At 43.5% G+C, this 18,940-nt stretch overlaps 1 protein-coding gene across 1 annotated transcript; it reads left to right on the plus strand.

Annotated features, from left to right (window-relative positions):
* Nucleotides 1–694: 694 nt before the first annotated feature.
* GPR37 (G protein-coupled receptor 37) lies at nucleotides 695–14,492 on the plus strand. The gene is made up of 2 exons (XM_064422231.1): nucleotides 695–2,253; nucleotides 12,698–14,492. The coding sequence occupies exons 1-2, from the start codon at nucleotides 1,567–1,569 to the stop codon at nucleotides 13,514–13,516; spliced, it is 1,506 nt and encodes a 501-aa protein (XP_064278301.1). The 5' UTR covers nucleotides 695–1,566; the 3' UTR covers nucleotides 13,517–14,492.
* The last annotated feature ends 4,448 nt before the right edge of the window (nucleotides 14,493–18,940 follow it).

The following is an 18,940-nucleotide window of genomic DNA, read 5'->3' on the forward strand; positions in this document are numbered from 1 at the left end:
CGAGACCCCCGGTACCAGAGCGAGACCCCCGGTACCGGAGTGAGACCCCCGGTACCAAAGCGGGACCCCCGGTACCAGAGCGAGACCCCCGGTACCGGAGTGAGACCCCCGGTACCAAAGCGGGACCCCCGGTACCAGAGCGAGACCCCCGGTACCGGAGTGAGACCCCCGGTACCAAAGCGGGACCCCCGGTACCAGAGCGAGACCCCCGGTACCATAGCGGGACCCCGGTACCAAAGCGGGACGCCCGGTACCAGAGCAGGACCCCCGGTACCAGAGCGGGACCCCCGTACCAGAGCGGGACGCCCGGTACCAGAGCGGGACCCCGGTACCAGAGCGGGACCCCGGTACCAGACACAGACCCCGGTACCAGAGCGGGACCCCGGTACCAGAGCGGGCCGCTTCGCTCGCCTGGCGCTTCGCCCGGTCCCGCTGCCACCTGCGGCCCAAGGAGGGCAGTCACCCGCGGAGACCGGGGCGCGCCGGTGAGCAGCGGAGAGCCGGCAGCGGGGATGTATCCCCGCCAGGAGCGCTCGGGGACGGCCGGGTACCGCCGTGCCCGGCCCGGCCCCTCAGCCGCCCCTCGGCCCGGCCGCCCCGGCGGGCGGTGCCTCGGCCCCGCGGCGCCGCCGGGCGGCGCTTGCGCACTGCGGCCGCCGCGGCGCTCGCCCGCCTCTCCGGCGCGCCCCGAGAGCCGCGGCGGAGCCGGTCCGAGCCCGGCAGCCGCGCCGGGCTCAGCGGGGCCGGAGCCGCGGGGAGCCGGCAGCAGGAGCACAGCCCGCCGTACACCGGGCCCTGCCTGCGCGGGGGGCCGTGGCTGCCGCCCCGCGTCACCTGCTGCCCGCACGACTCGGGAGGCAAGAGCAGCCCCGAGGGGTCCGTCCCGGGGCTTGCCCGCCCGGCACCGGCAGCATCTTTGGCACCTTGGCCGGGCTCGCCGTCCCCTGCCCGCGTGCGAGTGCTTGGGGGTGCAATGATCGATCCCGGCAAGAGTTTTGCAAAGCTCTGAAACACCTTAAGCTGCGCGCAACAACCGGTGTTCTCCGAGGTGCTGGAGACGAGGAGTTAGTGTTCGCCACCGCCCGGCGAGGGGAGGTGTCGTCCTAGAGGGACCTTTCCTGACACGTAGAGCCACTGGGTGCCCGCGGCGGCGAGAGGAAGCAAATGGGCAGCACGAGAGCGGTGCGGCTGCTGGCGGGGAGGCAGCGGTCCCGGGAAAGGGCGGAGCGCCGTGGGGGGGTTCTCCCGGCGCTGCACTTGCTACATTAACTCGGCGCGTCGGAGACGGCGACACAACTTTCCGGGTCTGCCCCGGGCGTCGGCGACAAGAGGCTCCTCGCCGCTCCGCTCGCCGCGCCCCCAGCGCCGGCCGCTGCCCGCGGCGGACCCCGGCGGCAGCGGGAGCCGCGCTCCGGCGGCAGCGGCGTCGTGGCTGTTGCTGACCCTTCCCCGGCCGGGCGGGCTATCCCCGGCAGCCGGGTGGGCATGTCTCCCGCTCCCAGCCCCGCCGAGCGAGGCGGCCGCCGGGTCTGAAGGAGAGCGGGTGAGCGCCGCCGCCTCCCGGCCATGCGGCCCCTCCGCGCTCCGCTCGCCCTGCTCTGCCAGGTGCTGGGTGCGTGGGCTGCCTGCGCCCTGGCCCCGGAGCCCGTCGCAGCCTCTGGGCCGCCGGCGCCCCCGCAGCGCTCCCGTTCGCCGCCGGCCCCGCCGCCCCTCGCCCCGGGCCGGCGGGCGGCCGCCACGCTCCCCGGGCGCGGAGCCCTCCCCGGCGGAGCGGCGGGGCCGGGCGGCAGCTGCGCGCCTCGCGGGGCGGCGGGGACCGGGCGGCGGCGGGCGCGGAGCAGCGAGCCCGGAGCCGGCGCGGCGGGGAGGGGCGGGGCGGGCGGGCCCCGCTGGCTGCCCCTGAACGGCTCGGCCGGCGGCGAGGGCAGCGCCGGGGGCCGCGGGAACGCCACGGGGCGCCGCGCCCGGCTCCGCAACCCCTTCTACCCGCTGACCGAGGAGTCGTACGGCGCCTACGCCGTCATGTGCCTCTCCGTGGTGATCTTCGGCATCGGCATCATGGGCAACATGGCAGTGATGTGCATCGTCTGCCACAACTACTACATGCGGAGCATCTCCAACTCCCTGCTGGCCAACCTGGCCTTCTGGGACTTCCTCATCGTCTTCTTCTGCCTGCCGCTGGTTATCTTCCAGGAGCTCACCAAGAAGTGGCTTCTAGAAGACTTCTCTTGCAAAATCGTCCCGTACATTGAGGTAATGTACGTGGGTGGGGATGCGCGGACCCCGAGCTCCTCTCCCCGCCGCAAGCCTGAGCCGTGTGCGGGGCTGGCGCTGCTCGCCGTCATTGCTGCCGGCCCGGGGGAGTCCCGGTGCGCCTTGGTTCGGGTTTCCTGGGTGCTCTTGCGACGGAGCCCGGCCCCGTCCCCGTCCGCAGGGAGCGGAGTCGGCAGCGGCCGCAGCGGGTCCAGCGGCACCGGGATTTCTGTGGCCCCCACTGAGTGCGTCCGGCACTTCCTGCCACTCGCGCGACTTCTGCCAAACTTTCCTTGTTCCCTGTGACCCTGAAAAACAAGTGCTCCTCTCAGAATTAGATTTCAAGATTTTTGCTTTGTTTATTTTAGTAAAGTGAAGATGGGTCAGGAAAGCGGATGAAGGGCTTGAGGGGATCGCTTGTAAGGAGGTGATTGTAAAAATGGGATTATCCCATTAATGGAATGTCTGGGCTCTTAACTTATATTTCAGCGTTCAAATCTCACGTTTATTTAGCTGCTGGTTTGTTGGTTTTTTGGGGTTTTTTGGGGGTTTTTTAGGTTTTGGTTTTTCTTTGGAAGACACCAGCTCCGTTTAAACTGCATCTTGGCAGTTGTTCAGCGGCTCTGTCAAAGAAGCTCTCAGACAGCTGGCCACAGTCCTGTCGGCAGTGCTCAGGTTGTCCGCTTTATTTATTTACTGGAACTGAACACTGAGACTTGCTGCTACGGTGGTAGCCTGGAGTTCTGGCTGGCTCTCCTCTATTCCCGAAACCTTATGTCCAACATTATTCTGTAACTGAGAGCTGAGGAAACAACTGGTGGTTCTCTTGTGCTAACAACGAGCTATTAGAAAAAAGCACCCAAACAAACAAAAAGGCAACCCCCTATCCCCCTCCCAAATAACCCTCGAATACCCAACTTGTTATTAATAGAGAGTGTCAGTTTCAGTAGCACATTCGTACACAGCAACACAGAATTAACTGTCAAATGATACTATGGTATTTTAAAGGGTTAAGAAAGATGTGTGACCTGTGTAGCCATAAAATTGCCGCTGCTTCTTTCATCTGTTCAGTTTATTACTGGTGGTATTGGACAAAGGGTGGAGCTGTGATATGCTTAGTTGAATTCTAGGCCAGTGCTATGCCACCTGCATTTAAAAAACTCAGAGTACACTTAAGTGATTTGCATTTAAGAAGACCTGATGCAATAAATATGTATTTATTGAGAAACTGATAGTGCTTGAATCCTCTAAAATTCCTGAAATGGATTCTGGGGCTGCTGTGTTAACCAGTAAAATAAGTAGCAGTGTTTTAAAAGGAACCATTTCATTTAAAATAGTGTCGTTTGTGTTTCAAGGACTTTCATGTGACATTTCATGCTTTCTAACCCTTTTTTGGTGCATCCACATGCAAAGTTGAAATAGGTCAGAAGTTTAGATGATTTGTGTGGCCGCACAGCTCCTCAAAATTAGTTGCTTAAGCTTTCCATAAGCAAAATAATACTGCACTTTGGGCACTAAAGAGTTTTTCAAACTGAAAGTAGTTTAGCTGAAACGTAGTGGTTGAAATTCAAAACTGTAATCCCAAAAAATATTCAACTGCTGCTATACTGCCATTATAATTTATTGTTACTTTATTTTTTCACTTTAAAGTTCTGTGGATGTCTAGAGTTGATCTTATTCAAGAACTGGCACCAGTCCAGTCAGCATGAACTGGCGGCTGTGTTAGGCTTAATTATCACTGGTGTCTAAAAGTAAAGCATTTTCCTTGTCCTTGAGGAAGTATAATTAACTTAGTTCTAAAGTTAAGTTATTAAGAATGTAAGGTCTTAGTTCTTAGTTACAAATATAAAGAGGTCTAGCCTTAGGGTTCTGTGTTGCTCCCAGAATTGTGTATTTTTTGTTCAGTGTCATTAAATGTAATACTCATGTATATAAAGTATTTCATCACCTTGAGAGGAGTAAGTAAAAGGCTGGATTTTCCTCTCTGTAAACTGTGGCTACGAAGGGCAGATACTGAACACTAGTGGATCATGACTCTCCATAGTTCACCTGGAGACTGGAATGAAGGACACTGTCCTGTAAATCAGCATTTGACCCTGCTGAGGCAGAGAAGGCAGCTAGAGCAAAGGTTCACCACTTTCCAAGTGTTGATCTAACCTCACAGGCATTACACAGTGACACTGACACCACCAGGAGCAATGCAGATGTGTAGCATGTCATGAAATCCATCCCATGTGCAGCTGCTGCTCCTTGCTCTGTCAAGGATTGTTTACAGCAGCACATTCATCTGACAGCTGAACAACACTCTTTTCCTTTGTAACTCACCTGGGCTGACCCATATTCTCACACAGAGGGAATGGGTGAACTCTTCTTAGCTCCTTGAGAGGAAAGCTTTGACAGCTATCTTCAGGAGAAGTTTCCAGACCTTTGTGGAATACAAATAGAATCATCTTCCTGAAGATGGACGCATTTTAACCTCTTGTCTGTGTTTTCCATAAGTTTGCACAGTGTTTAGTTCTTTTAAGGGTCTCTTGGTTCCATCTTTTCATCTCTTTATTTTTGGGATTTTTTTTGCATATTCTGTTTAGAAAGAGAGCTACAGGTCTCACCTGGGTTTCTAGATCCAGAAATATCTCAAGCATCAAAACCCCTTATTGGCCTGAGCCTTCTGTCATACCAGCTTTTACTCTCAGAACTAGAGAACAGGGGATGGCTGATTATCCACAGCAAGTGATGCAGTGATCTCAGCATTTAAACATAATTCAAGCATGCTTTGTGCTGTTTGAAGGTTTCAAGTGATCCCAGGAAAATACCTTGAGTTTTCTTAGTTCAGCCTCTTGTGGCCAATTGGTTTTTATTTGTGCCATTTTATGGATATTGTGTAGAATTCCAACAAAGCATCTGTTGCTAGTGATAACACATATGCACACACAGTCTGGGGAAAATATTTTATGATATCTTCTGGCACACTTGTATAGGTAAAGACTGAGCTTCCAGCAGTGGAATGTCTTCACAAATTTAATTTAAAAGGGCAGTTTTCCCATATCTGATAAAGATCTTCTCTGACAAGTACATTAACTAGTAATTTCAGCTATATATTGTATTACAGTATGGCCACTTGTAGCTACTAGTTTTGAGTGTACTGGAAAGGAGTTGAGAAGGGAATTTGAACAACTGATGCCTGTAAGGATGAACAACTCTGCCTACAAAGATGTGTGGAGATATGCTTCTCCTTTGCCATTTTAATACTCTGTCACATTTCTGCATGATTCAGAAGTCTAGGGTTTGGCATGCATGTCTGAAGTGTTTACCTGCACACTGTTTGTTTTGTCTTTCATATACTTTTGTCACTATTACTCAGAATCAGGAGACATGAGGTAAATGACAATAGAAAGACAAAGAATTTGGCTAATTCCTGCTGATGTGGAATCCTTTTGGTTTTGTTCAAAGCACTCAGTCTTTTGAACTTTTGAATATAGTTCCAGTTTCCCTACTTACAGATTTATTATAGGCCTTAATAGAAAGAAATGTAAATGTAGACAAAATCTGTACTGTTACTGTGCTTTTAATTATTTTACAACTGTTAGTCATGTGAAGTTGCAGTTTTTTCTTTATTTTATTTTAATGCTGAAAGCCAGTAATGAAGAAATTAAATAAGTTGTTTAAGGCCCAGAGCAACTTGCACAAGATGACAAATGGATTCTGTCAGGTAACACTAGAAACCTTCTTTCAGGCTTAAGAAGAAACTTTGCTTGAGTTGTGTGTATTTTGCTCATAGAGGTTACACAAGAAGCTTTGTTTGAGGGGTTGCATTCTGTGCCAACAGATTGAATCAAGCTACTTATAGCCAAGTAAGGGTTTAGAACTGAGGAGTGGTCCAGACGCATGAGGGCTTGCAGAGGCTGATTTACCATCCTGTGCAGTCCAGCACAGAGCAAGATGTTGCTGAGGCCAGTGTATGGTACACAGCCCTGAATTCAGTGCTAGTAAACATGAGGCCCTCTGCCTTTCCCACACACCTCACAAAGAACAGGACAAATTTTGTGGTGTCCTCATCTGGACCATATCATGCATACAAGACTGGCATGATTCTGGCACAGGCTGACAGTAAAAGCCTCTGAAATCTTATGCCCAAACTCTGCATGTGCTTTTGGCAATGAATTTGTGGCATCACTCCTGTTTCTCGTGGGCAAGTTCCAGCTCAGGAAAGCTATCACAATTAGTATTCTTGGTGGAAAGCATAAGGATTGATTTGGACTGAAATACGAATTACTCTATTTCCCTGGAGCTGATCCTCCAGGGCAATTTGAGGTGAGGCTTTTTCCCATTTCTCTTTACTTGACAGAGGTAAGCAAGGAGCACAGAGAAAGGAGCTGTTCTCTGCCTGTTCCAAAGCTGTGAGAAGAGATCCCTATTTTAAGTTTCACTTTAGAGAAGCAAATACATTTTTAATGGGAGTTTATAAAAGCTGTGTATTATCTGTCTTTTCTGTGTCTTTTGATGTGCAGCATTTTCTTTATGTCTCTTCTTTGACTCAAGTCAGAGCTGTGCTCCTGAGCCTCCAGTGAGTCCTCTGGGTCACAGACAAAGACACTCAGAGATGTTTGCAGTTTCAAGGCTTCATCATGAGTTTTCTAGGGCAATGACTTGATGTAACTGAGCAGAATATCTTCAGTGCTTATCACACAACAATTATTTAAAACTGAAGTGTTAATATATCTCTGCCCTTTAGGTATTAATGGCATGATGATGATAGCTGCCATGTTGGTTGCACTGTCAGTCTTTCCTTCTTCTGCAAATCCTGTCCTTAGGATCTTCTAAGTTTTTGCTTTTGGCTAAACTTTGCCTGTGGCATTTCAGCATGGAAATGAATTTGTGTCAGAGTAGGTTTAAAATTGGGTCAGTAAGTTACATATGTGTGGAGAGGAAAAGGCAGCATCTGTGATCCCAGTTCTGTTCACCCTGCTCTGAACACTAGCATGTAATTTCTCCATATGACAGGACTTTTCCTGAAAAAAGAGGAAGAAGTAAATTTCTATCTGTAGTTCCATATTGCTGCTATAAAGAACTAGTGCAGGAGTCCTTGTGTAGTGTGATGAGAGCACTCTCCGTGGAGAGTGACACAGAAACAAGAAAAAAAATTAAATTTACCTATTTGATAGTGTGGTAGATTGCAAACAGGAAAATGAGCAAAAATGAAATCCTTTTGTGTTTTGTGACATTTCCAAGCCCCTGGATAAGCATGTGCTGTACTAGTGAGTATTTCCAGTGCCTGATATTCTGTTGACTTTTGCTTCCAGCAGAACTCAAGAGTGGTGCATGGAAGTGGATTCTGATTCTAAGCAGTATATCTTATGATATACAGAAGTATAAGATATTAAAAGTAAATATCACATGAAGCATGTGTGCTTTGTGTCTCCTTGGTGTGAATGTTGATAGTACTTCAAGGGAATAAAACAGTATTGTACCTGTGGAAATGTGTGTAGGATCATCTGCCTGACAGTAGATTTCAGAATTATCATCTTATCTTTCAGATAGGTGATGTAGATTTTTATTTGGAATGCATAAGGTAATTGCTGTAATGTCAGAGCTGTAACCTGGTCCCAGATCTTTTTAGCCACTAAATTATTCTTGCCACACCACAGTAGTGTTTTCACTGTGACTCTTCCCTGTTTTAATGCATAAAGCCATTAATGTTTAATAACACTTCTTGTGAGAAATGCAGATATACTTTTGTTCTTTTTAAATAATGACTGTTTTTCTTGGTTTTGTTTTGGGGTTTTTTGGGTTTTATTTGGGAGTGGAGTGGAACTTTTTTGTTAAATGAACATAAATCTAGTTAAATATTACATAATTGTTTGCAATGGGTTGATCTTTTATTTTGCAGTAGTCTGTTCTTATTACTGGAGTCTGTACTGTATGTGTAGAGTAGCACAAAAAAAAAGTATTGCAGTCTGTGCTAAATTTATTTATTTGTCTTAGGGAAAACTGACAAATCTACAAGAGCCCCCTCCGGTATGTTGAAATAACATGTTCAAAAGCTGTGAAGTTTCATGTGGATGTGGAACAACCATCAGAAAATGATAAACTATAATGGCTTGAGGCACAAAAGGTCATTTATAGGATATAACAGAAATGGATATCCAGAGTCTATGGGGTGTCACTGATAGCTCAGAGGTACCAACCTCTTCTGTAGTTCAGTTTTCCCATTGCAATGGGAAATGTTTTGTATACCCATCTCATCTTGTAACAAAGGATTTGTGCCATGTAGTTTTAAGAAATTCTTTGCTATCAACATAAAATATATTCTGTCTTAGAAATCAGCTTCAGCTGGTAGAAGGGTCTACTTCTTAGAACACCTTTGTTTTAATTTGTTCTACATAATCTTGGTCTACATTGTTTCCACTCACTTCTCCGTCAGAATGGTCACTGTCATTGCTAGCCTGGAGTTGCTCAGAGCTGGTTGATTTCCATTCTGTTTCATTCACTGTCTTTTGGCTTAAGTAACATTTGTATCTCATAATACATTTTTTTGTAGATAGCAGCAATATCACTTCTTGCTCTTTGTCTTACTGGGTGGAATGACCCAACCTCTCTTTTATATTCACTTACAGAATTTGGTCTTTGTTGGTCTTTTCATCCAAGTCACCTTTTCTGATTTTGTTTCTGGTTTTCATTACTTTGGACTAGAAATTAGTGGGACAAAATTAAGTCTTATTTCCACAGCCATAACTCACTGTAATACAACTACACTGCTCTGCTGGTCAGCCTCAGTCTCTGCTCCTGGAATCCAGGGCCAGGAGCTGTGGGACCAGAGCCAGGAGAAGAAGTAGGACAGGCCAGGAAAGGCCTGGGAACATTTTGGTAATTGTTAAAGTTTGTGAAAGGGGAACCAGTATGTTGGAAGAGTGGACAGGAGAACCGCAATTATGCTGAGCATTTCACGAGTTTGCTATTGTCCTCTGTGGCCTCAATTCTCCAAATCAGTTTTGACACTGTTGACTAACAGCTGGTGAGCTAATGACCAAAGGTTTATGCAGTATCTTGAAGGGGCATCACAGTGCCCACTAAGGTCAAGGCTTTTTAAAGAGCAACAGTGTTTAAAGAGATTCTTTTGTAACAATAATGTTTTCCTCTGTGTGTGCATGGTGTACCTAGCAATCCCTTCAACAGCAGTTCTCTGCCCAAATGGTGTGGGTATCTCTTCAAAGCAGGGGTTCCTTCACCACTTCTTCAGAGCAGATTGATGGTCAATCAGTTGGAAATTTGGGGACTTTTCTGATTTCATGTGGTAAGAGAAAGTTGTAAAATTATGTCATTCTGAATGTCTGGAGGCTGCAGAACCTTCTGCAACAGGGAAATAAACCAGACAACTATGTGATGATCAAAAACTACAGAGCCTGAGTTGCCCTTACCTTGCCTCATTTCCTGCCAGGTTGGTGGAATTAAGATTGGAACAGCATATCAGACGCTCAGCTGTTACAAGAAGAGCGTCATTAAATTCCATGTGGCCTTGCACCACTTTACGATTTGTTAATTTGTGCTTTACCTTCTCTCTGTCAAATTAATGATCTTAATTCTCTAGTTATTTCAAGGCAATATAATACCTGAAAAGAAAACTTCTCTGAATTTTTTCACACTTTCAACTTAACTCTAATTATTAGTATGAATGGTATGAAGAAACACACCTAGACTGAAATTGTGTGAATATGCAGAATGCATGTCCCAGTTCTCACCCATAGGTTTTGAGCAGCAGCCATTGATTTTGCTTGCTATTACTCATAGTCTGCTGTGTGGAGTAAGTAATCCAACCCTTGAATTGCTCTACTGCATTTAAGCAAGTCAGCTGGAGTGAATCCATGATCATCTGCTTGAGTGTTTTTGTTTGGTTTTTGCAAGCTTTTCCATGGCATCACTAACTCTGCTAACCTACAGAAAATAGGAAACTGTTGCTTGTTCCAGGGAAACACTGCCTTTGTTTAGCTTGTTTCACCAGTAAATCCACGGGAGGGTTTTCAAAGCCGCCTTCCAGTATTCCTAGTTGTTTCCTCTTGCTCTATTTCTATGTTTTAAGCCTCCAAGTTGCTGGTCAGTTAATGTGACAGGAACCCCGTAGGTTATGTTTCTTCATGGCAGACGTGTCTTCTTTCATTAGCCCAGCCCTAACAGCTGCAGAGTTTAATGTCTCGGCCGTGTGTAACAGTCTGTTTGCAATGAAATGCTGAAGCCATACAAGTGTCTGCCTTGGGGTGGGGGGAGGCTCATGCCAGAGCTGAAAGGAAACATCTTAATGTACAGAGACTCAGGTTTTCTTCTGTTCTGCTGATTTCTATTTCAATCCCTGTTCATTTCCAGATCTCAGTTATTTCTCTGCCTCTTATAATTGTAGCAAGCGGAGTCCTGACCCTTTTGTTATTCATGTTGCGTGTTAAGGCTAAAGGTTTTGCTGTCACTAAGAGATTTGAAGACTGCACACACATTTAAATATTTTGGAAACAAAGTTGCTAATCTTGAATTAAAAAATATGACTCTGAGCTGTGATACAGGAAAATCATATTTCATTAGCGAACTTTATCACTGTTCATTAAGATTTCCCTGTAACTATTTTTCTTTAAATGTTTTTATTTTTTTGCAGTATTTACCAAGCTTTCTTTGAATCTTGTCAGACAATTAAACTTCCAAATCAATGGTTGCCTATTAAAAACATTTACAGTAGTTCCTTATCATTATTAAATATTTCTGCAAGTTAATTAGTAAGAGATTACATCTTACTTATTCTGTCTTTTAGGAAGCTGCTTCAAAGAATTCTCCAACCAAGCCAACATCTTGCAGTTGTAATTCCAAGTGCCTTATATTTTTCAGTGATTGTCAATTTTAGCCATCAGATATGAACCATTAAATATTGAAGGCCAAAATTAATGATACATTTATGTAATTGTGCATATTTGTGCTATCTTTGAAGAACTTTTTTCAGAGATGCATAAACAGTATTATTTCAATATTATTTCAATTAGAAAGTGTTTCTTAAAGTCTGTCTATATGAAGTTTAAATATAGCATTGCACATCAAATTTTGATCAGCAAAATTATAGCGAACTTCCTAATATTACTTTAGATTTCCCAGTTAATTGCCAAGATATGGTTCATTCATTATAAAAGTAAGCATTCTTTACATTTATTAGCAATATTATTTTAGTTTTTTTTCTTTCACAACACATCAACGCACTTTCAGCATAACACGTGTGTGCAAACCCAAGAAAGTAAGTGAATTAAAATTCAACAGGGCACTTAGTCTTTCTCCAATTGAAGTTAATGGGAGTTCTGCTTTAAATTTGAACTGAAGTTGAATTTATTGCTAATAGAATTAGGCCAAAATGTATATAGTCTTCTTGCAAATTTATTTTAGGAAATTAAATTATAAACAGGATAAAATGATAGGAAATGATGTTTTATGACAGCACAAGATTTCTGTTCATGCATAGAATAATGATTATTAAACTCAGAGAACATAAGCATTGCTCTGTACTTGTTCTCACAGTATATAATTGACAGCTTTCTCCAATCCATCTTTTAATCATTTAAAGAATGAAACTTCTTCCGTTTCTCCTGGCCTACAGTACACTCTCCTACAGAATGTCTCCTATGAAATTAAGCCTGGATTTTCCTTGATTTTTTTCTAAATGAAATAATGCCTATTGGTTATATAGAGCCTAACCACTATAGTGAAGGTTAGTTTTGCACAGGCTCTGGAAGTCTGTGGATTTCAAATACAGTTTCTTTGAACTTATGGTGGGGGATGACTTCATGTGCCTACATCCCATCAAAATTTTGCTTAAAAGCCCAAGTCCGCAAAAATAGTTGCTGGATCCTACTCAATTCTGTAGATGCCTCATCCCCAGGGTTTCTAAGTTTTGTAGATGTGGAAGGTTTAATGTTTTGATCCCCTGCATGCATGATGAACTTGTTATGTGGTCATAACTTCTGCTGAAGGAAGACTCTCTCCCATTTTGACTTAAAATTCCAACCCCTGTGGTGGAACCAATCTTTCTGAAAAACAACCCTTAGAAAAAAGTGCTGGAGGAAACAGTTTAGTTTTATATTTTAGTCAATTCTTCTATATTTTTTTTTTACACTTAGTGTTGCACAGATGCTTGCTTGGACCTCCAGGACAGGTTGACACCAAGCTGGAATAAGAATTTGTAGGTGAAGAAATAGAAGCATGTACTCTTTTTAGAGTGCATGCTGGATGGTAGCTCAGCAAACACTGGAAGCTAAGTGCTGTCTGCGATGCTTCTTTTGATGGTGCTCAGCAGCATGGTGCTCAACTGCTTCTCTTCCTCCCCGCGTTTTTTTTCTCATTTTCTTTTCCCTTTTCTCCCCCACATTTTTTTAACCTCCCCTAGACAGCACGTGTATTAACCTGTGCTGCCTTTCCTCCTTCCCAGGTGGCCTCTCTGGGAGTCACCACCTTCACGCTGTGTGCTCTCTGCATTGACCGCTTCCGTGCCGCCACCAACGTGCAGATGTACTACGAGATGATCGAGAACTGCACCTCCACCACGGCCAAGCTGGCCGTCATCTGGGTGGGTGCGCTGCTGCTGGCCCTGCCCGAGGTGGTGCTGCGCCAGCTGGCCAGGGACGAGCCCGAGTACAGCGGCAGCCCGCCCGGCGAGCGCTGCGTGGTGAAGATCTCCACGGCCCTGCCCGACACCATCTACGTGCTGGCTCTCACCTACGACGGGGCGCGGCTCTGGTGGTACTTTGGCTGCTATTTCTGTTTGCCTACCCTCTTCACGATCACCTGCTCCCTGGTGACGGCCAGGAAAATCAGGAGGGCAGAAAAAGCCTGCACAAGGGGGAACAAGCGACAAATTCAGCTGGAAAGTCAGATGAACTGCACAGTGGTGGCTTTGACCATTTTATACGGATTTTGCATCATTCCTGAAAACATTTGCAACATTGTGACTGCCTACATGTCCACAGGGGTCTCTCGACAGACTATGGACCTCCTCCATCTCATTAGTCAGTTCCTTTTGTTCTTTAAGTCCTGTGTCACCCCAGTTCTCCTGTTCTGTCTCTGTAAACCTTTCAGCCGGGCCTTTATGGAGTGTTGCTGTTGCTGCTGTGATGAATGCATCCAGAAGTCTTCCACGGTGACAAGTGATGACAATGACAACGAGTACACCACAGAACTGGAGCTCTCCCCATTCAGTACCATTCGTCGCGAAATGTCGACTTTTGCTTCCGTGGGGACTCACTGTTAATTGACCTTAGGACTTTATTTCCTGCATCTTTTTCCTTTTTCTTTTTTTTTACTTCATATTTTTCTTCTTGAAGCAAAATGCAGGGGAAAAAAAATCACTGTTAAAAATTACTCTTGAAAACCAATCTGTATTAACAGTCATGCTTTGGAAAATAATTTCTTTGTTATTAAAAGGAAAGAAAGAGTAAGAGAAGGAGAGCCAGCACTCAGTTTTACATCATGAAATTTTGTATGGTGCTAGGATTTCATTGGTTGAGGAGAAGGATCCATATCAATCCGCTTTTATTTAATTCTGTAGTATTTTTTTTGTTAATCGCTGTAAAATGTTTATATAGACATTGTGGGCTTTGCAAGGTGTTTTCATGTAAAAGACGTGGTGGAAAGTATTTGAAGGTAGTTTTAATCTAATTACTGTACACTATTTTGAGAGGACTTGGGCTTCAGAGAATTTATAAAGTAGCATAAAAATAAATGAGGTTTTATTCTTTAACTTGATTGTCAATCTACATTTAACAAACACACCTATGTGTAGTATTAAATTCCTTTAATTAAAAAAAAAAAACTTTGCATATCATAATTTAGGTGGCCATATTTAATTAACATTTGAGTACTTGCACTTGGAGGATATAATTAGATTGTGTAAGGAAGATGGTTATAATGGCATTAGACTTATAGGATTGGGCTTTTTTAATGTTATATTATGAAGGTTCTATGTGCCTCATTGAAAATTTTCTTCTTAACCTGCAGGTATACAAAATCTTGAGTTATTTTATACTTCTTACAAACACTCACTTTATCACTGAATTTTGTCTTGTGTGATTTCAAAATCAAGACTCTTTCCAGTATGCTATTGGTTTTACATTGAATTTATGTCCTCCATCTCTGTATATATAGCTCCTACTACAGTGAGAGTCTCATTGCAGAGAAAGGCACTTTTTTGCCAGAGGTTTGCTGACAATAAATGTGAGGGACTGAAACTTGTGGAGAGTGAATTCCTTCTAATTTAAAAGGTATAAAAACACTTGGACACTTGGGGCTTGACCTAGAGCCCGTGGCACTCAATGGAGAGGTTTCCATCAATTTCAGAGAGCTTTGAATCAGACTGGCATCTCCTATTTTTTCTGGGATGTGTACCATGAATATTAATTACAGGTCTCTGTGTGCTGGTTCAGAACTATGCTGCTCTCACAGAGACTGCTATTCACTAGCAGCTCACAGCCCTGAAGCTGGTTTGAGAGCCACTGTGTGTTTTGCTGATGGCTTCTTGCTGTCCACAGAGTTGTTAAAATGAGGGTATGTCAACACTGCCAGCAACAGTGTGATATAGTAAAATCCAAAGTTGTTATAAGCAAGCCAAGCTGGAGACTGCAAAGTGCCTATCCTTACCAGCAGAGCTTATATCCCCACTCTTGGCTGAAGCAGACATTCTGTTCTTGGCAGGCAAACCGGCTCATATTTACATTGGGCAGCAGGCTGAAGTGTAGACACAGGCTGAGGAACTGAATTTTTTATAGATAGCTTGTATTTTAATACTAATTAAATAAATAATGCAGCTGTATTGAGCAGAAGGAAAATTTCATGCATTCATTCTTTGAAATTAACAGTAAATATAACTGATGCAGTCCTACCTCCCTCTTGATATCTGCCTATATATGTTAAAGGGCTTGCTGTAACTTCTGAAAAGGACTCTATTTTTCCTTTGTAGATCCCAGACTTAATGTGTCTAATCTTGGTGATATTCTTGGGCAAGCAGTATTTCTTCTTTTTCTTTACCATTCTAACCTATAATAATTTCAACTAAAAAAAAAACCAGTTGAAATTAATTAATATGAATATGAATCTAAACATATATGGACAAGAGTTCTTCTTCTGACTTTTGAATCAGATACTGGGCCCTAGCAAGGCAGTCTGCTTTAACCACTGGCATTTGTTTCTGCTTAGAACTTGAGAAATTACCCAAGTTTTTAACGTCCCATTTAACATTGTCAATCACTTCTGAAGATGGCAACTGTCCCTTCCTTATAAAACCTTTCATTGACTTCAATAAAGTATGAATGGGATTAACGAGAAAAGGTGGAAGCAAAATCTTCCTCACTTTGCTGCCTGTGTTTCCTCAAATACATATTACCATCTCTGCATTTTGATTTTTACTTTTCTTTTTCACATGCCAATATTTATAAAGAATGGGAATAAGACGTTCTTTTTTTTTTCTTTGCTGAGAGAACTGTTTCCCTCTTTTCTGTTACAACGGGGGCTCAAGGATCTTGGAAAAGAACAGCAGAATGGGAGGAAGCACTTTAAAAGAAACAAATGAAAAAAACAGAGAATTGACTTGGAAATATTAAATGATCACATTTTGCTATTTAAGGTTCAAGATTGCACCAGGACACAAAATGTCCCTATTGGTTTGGATATAAGGTGCTTCCAGCTTTCCACTGGGCACTGGGCATATGTGAGCTCTGCTAAGCACTGTCTCTAGCTCACAGGTTACACGTTCTGTGTCCCAGAGAGGTGCATTTGCTTCTGCATTTAAACATTTCTACAATATGTGTATGATAATCGTGGAAAAGTCCCCACCCAACCAACCAACCAACCAACCAACCAACCAACCAACCAACCAACCAAGCCAAACAAAAAAGCAACAAAACTAGACCAAATTAACAAAAACCCCAAAAGCAACAACAAACCCATACCCAGCAAAAAAAACAACCCCGACATGAAATGATGTAAGAAGTCTTTGGAGAAGATAGGATCTGAAGATCAGTAATGCTGCTCGTAAATATATTTTCCTTCTTGTGTGGCAGAGCATTCTCCAGCCAACGGGGCTTCTTTGTACCCTGTGTAACCTTGCCTTTTCTGCTGCTGAAAGAGCATTTTTCACAGCTATTTCTCTGCCTTGCCATGGATAACTGTAGCAATTTGACACCCTTTTATTCTAATTTGTTCTCCAAATTGGTTAAACTAATACCTCATTAGCAATTTGTATTGTCGAAGCCATTCAAGTGTCATGATAAATGATTCCTTATGTTAAAGATGCAGTACTGCACTGCATTTCTTCCATCCGACTTTTGGGGTTGATGCTCTGAACTCTTGAAATTTTTCTGTGTTTGCTTTTCTTACTTTCTTTAATATTCTTCAATATTAAATAATAATTCTTTATTATTCTGATAATTAATAAGCTGCTTCTGTCTGGTTTGAATCCAGTTCTGTCAGACATTTGTCCATTAACAAGAGGGAATTTGATGACTGAAGATTTGCTTATTGCAAAGAATTAATTTTTTACCTAAACTAGAGAAAATTGCAGGGCATGGTTATCAACACAGAAGAGTGATGAAATGGTAAATCAGATTGTAAGGTAGGAAAACCTTATACCTTTCAGGTATGTAAGCCTTTAATACATTAGCACTAATTGTCACAGCCCTGATTCCACTGAGAAATTCAAAACCATGAAACTCTAGTAAGTATTTCAGTATCTCCAATGAAAACATTTCATGACCTGTATCAAAATGTAATTGTGTGGGCCAAAGTACAAATGGCAAATTATTGAGTAATATCTCTCAGAAGAGATCTCTTATTTTACCACTTCCAAGATAAATTCCTACATTCAACCTTAAATAAATTCTGTGTTTAAATTATGTCAGTGACTTGCTCAGCTCCTGTTGTGTCATTGAGACTGTGATGTAAGCTTCCACAGCTGCTGCTCCAGCAGCTCTGGGAACAGTTCCTAAAGACACTACAGAGGTTTCCCATGTTGTCCTGCATCTCTTTGTAAGAATTTGTGCAATATTAGGCTCCATGGTGAGACTGTTCTATTGTGCTCATGGCACTCAGAAGCAAACTAGATTCTATGAAATGTGAATTGCTATTGAAATTCTGAGTAGCTTATCCAAATTCATTAAACAACAAGAGTATTCAAACCTCTCCTAGTATCTGTAAGCCATTGTCTTAGACACAGTGTAAATACATGCAACTTGCCCTGTGGGTGTCTGACTGCTGTTGATGTGCTCAGACACATTGCTGAGCTGCTTCTGGGCTTTTTTTGCCAGGTGGCATTAACAGAGCTCCCAAACCACTTAAATCATCCCCTTGTTATTGTGCTGGAACTAAGACTGAAGGCAAATCTCAAAATTAGTCTGTCTCCTTAGGAGTGCTTGTCTTTTCTGTGCATGGAGAGCACGTCTAAGATTACAGGCTGTCAGTGGATACAGGCTCAGCACAGTAGCATCAGCATGTATATTTTGTGCATGTTCTGATGAATCAAAAATTTAGGTTCTCTTACTTCTAGGATGAAAGAGCAAGATTCAAAACTTTGTTCTGCTTAATTTATAGGTGAGACTTGAAATTTGGTGTTTCAACATACCCACAGAAAGGCATAACTGCTGTGGTAATAGACACTGGTTTTATTACAGAGGGGAGAACCTATAAGAAGTAAACTGCCTGCAGAAAGCTGACTCATCTTACTTCTTTAAGAACCCAGACCTAATGATTTGCCCAAATTGCAAAGGCAAACAGGGACCTTGAATTGTATCTGCTGTGTCCTGACTTCTTATGTCAGGATGAATGACATGCTGAAATCCTTATTTCCTCGTATCACTGAGAAATGTGATTAGGAGGAGTTATAACTTTCTTCCTTCTTTCTTTTTCTATGAAAAGCTCAGCCAAAGTCAATGTGAGCAGATTATATGAATCATTAAAACTTAATGGTATCCTATATGTACTGTCTCAGTCTTCAGGAGTTGTATTTTTTCACTACTGTTATGTATTTGATTGAGTCATTTAACACCTGTCCTTGGTAGATATCAAATTTTCGAAAGCTGGGAATGTTTTGTAATAAATAAGAAACAATGAAAAAGTCAAAGACTGAGATACTCCAGGGCACCCAGACATCTCTGCTACAGAAACACTGACTCATATTGAGAGCTAAAGGTTCAGCAGTCAGGAGAGCTGTGTTTAATCATGCATTGCATTTAACCCCTAACATCTAGGCTATTTGCTTTCCCTATGGTATAATTTGGCTGGTGCAGTTTTTGTGGTTCAGGCAGTAAAAGCTGTGACAAAAACTCCCTGGCATTTTAAAAATGACAACACAGAAAGCCAGTGCTCTCTTTCTAGTGGTGACACATTTCCCATGTAGTTACCTACAGTGCCAGGATCCATATGCCTGGATGTCCCAGTCTCTTTCAAGGAAGAGGTCAAAGATTTCTGTCCTTGTGCATATGTTGTGCATCACAGCTTCCTATAACTGAAAAGCAGAAAATATTATTCTGACTAACATGTTTGTGGGATTTTTCTTCAAGTAGAAACCAGGCCTGTCAAAGTTGCAGGATTCCCAGTTTAAGGTATTTAATATAAGAGCTAGTGGCAGCATTATTACTCAAATTAGTAGGCAATTTTTAGCGAAAGGGGAAGCTTTTCTTTTTCTTTT

Source organism: Passer domesticus, chromosome 5 (genome assembly GCF_036417665.1).
Source record: "Passer domesticus isolate bPasDom1 chromosome 5, bPasDom1.hap1, whole genome shotgun sequence".
NCBI lineage: Eukaryota > Metazoa > Chordata > Aves > Passeriformes > Passeridae > Passer > Passer domesticus.

Excerpts from the sequence above, each read along its gene's own strand:
- GPR37 (XM_064422231.1), top strand. The coding sequence starts at position 1,567 with ATGCGGCCCCTCCGCGCTCCGCTCGCCCTGCTCTGCCAGGTGCTGGGT. Across the intron at positions 2,254-12,697 it reads AAATCGTCCCGTACATTGAG|GTGGCCTCTCTGGGAGTCAC; the intron begins GTAATGTACGTG and ends CCTCCTTCCCAG.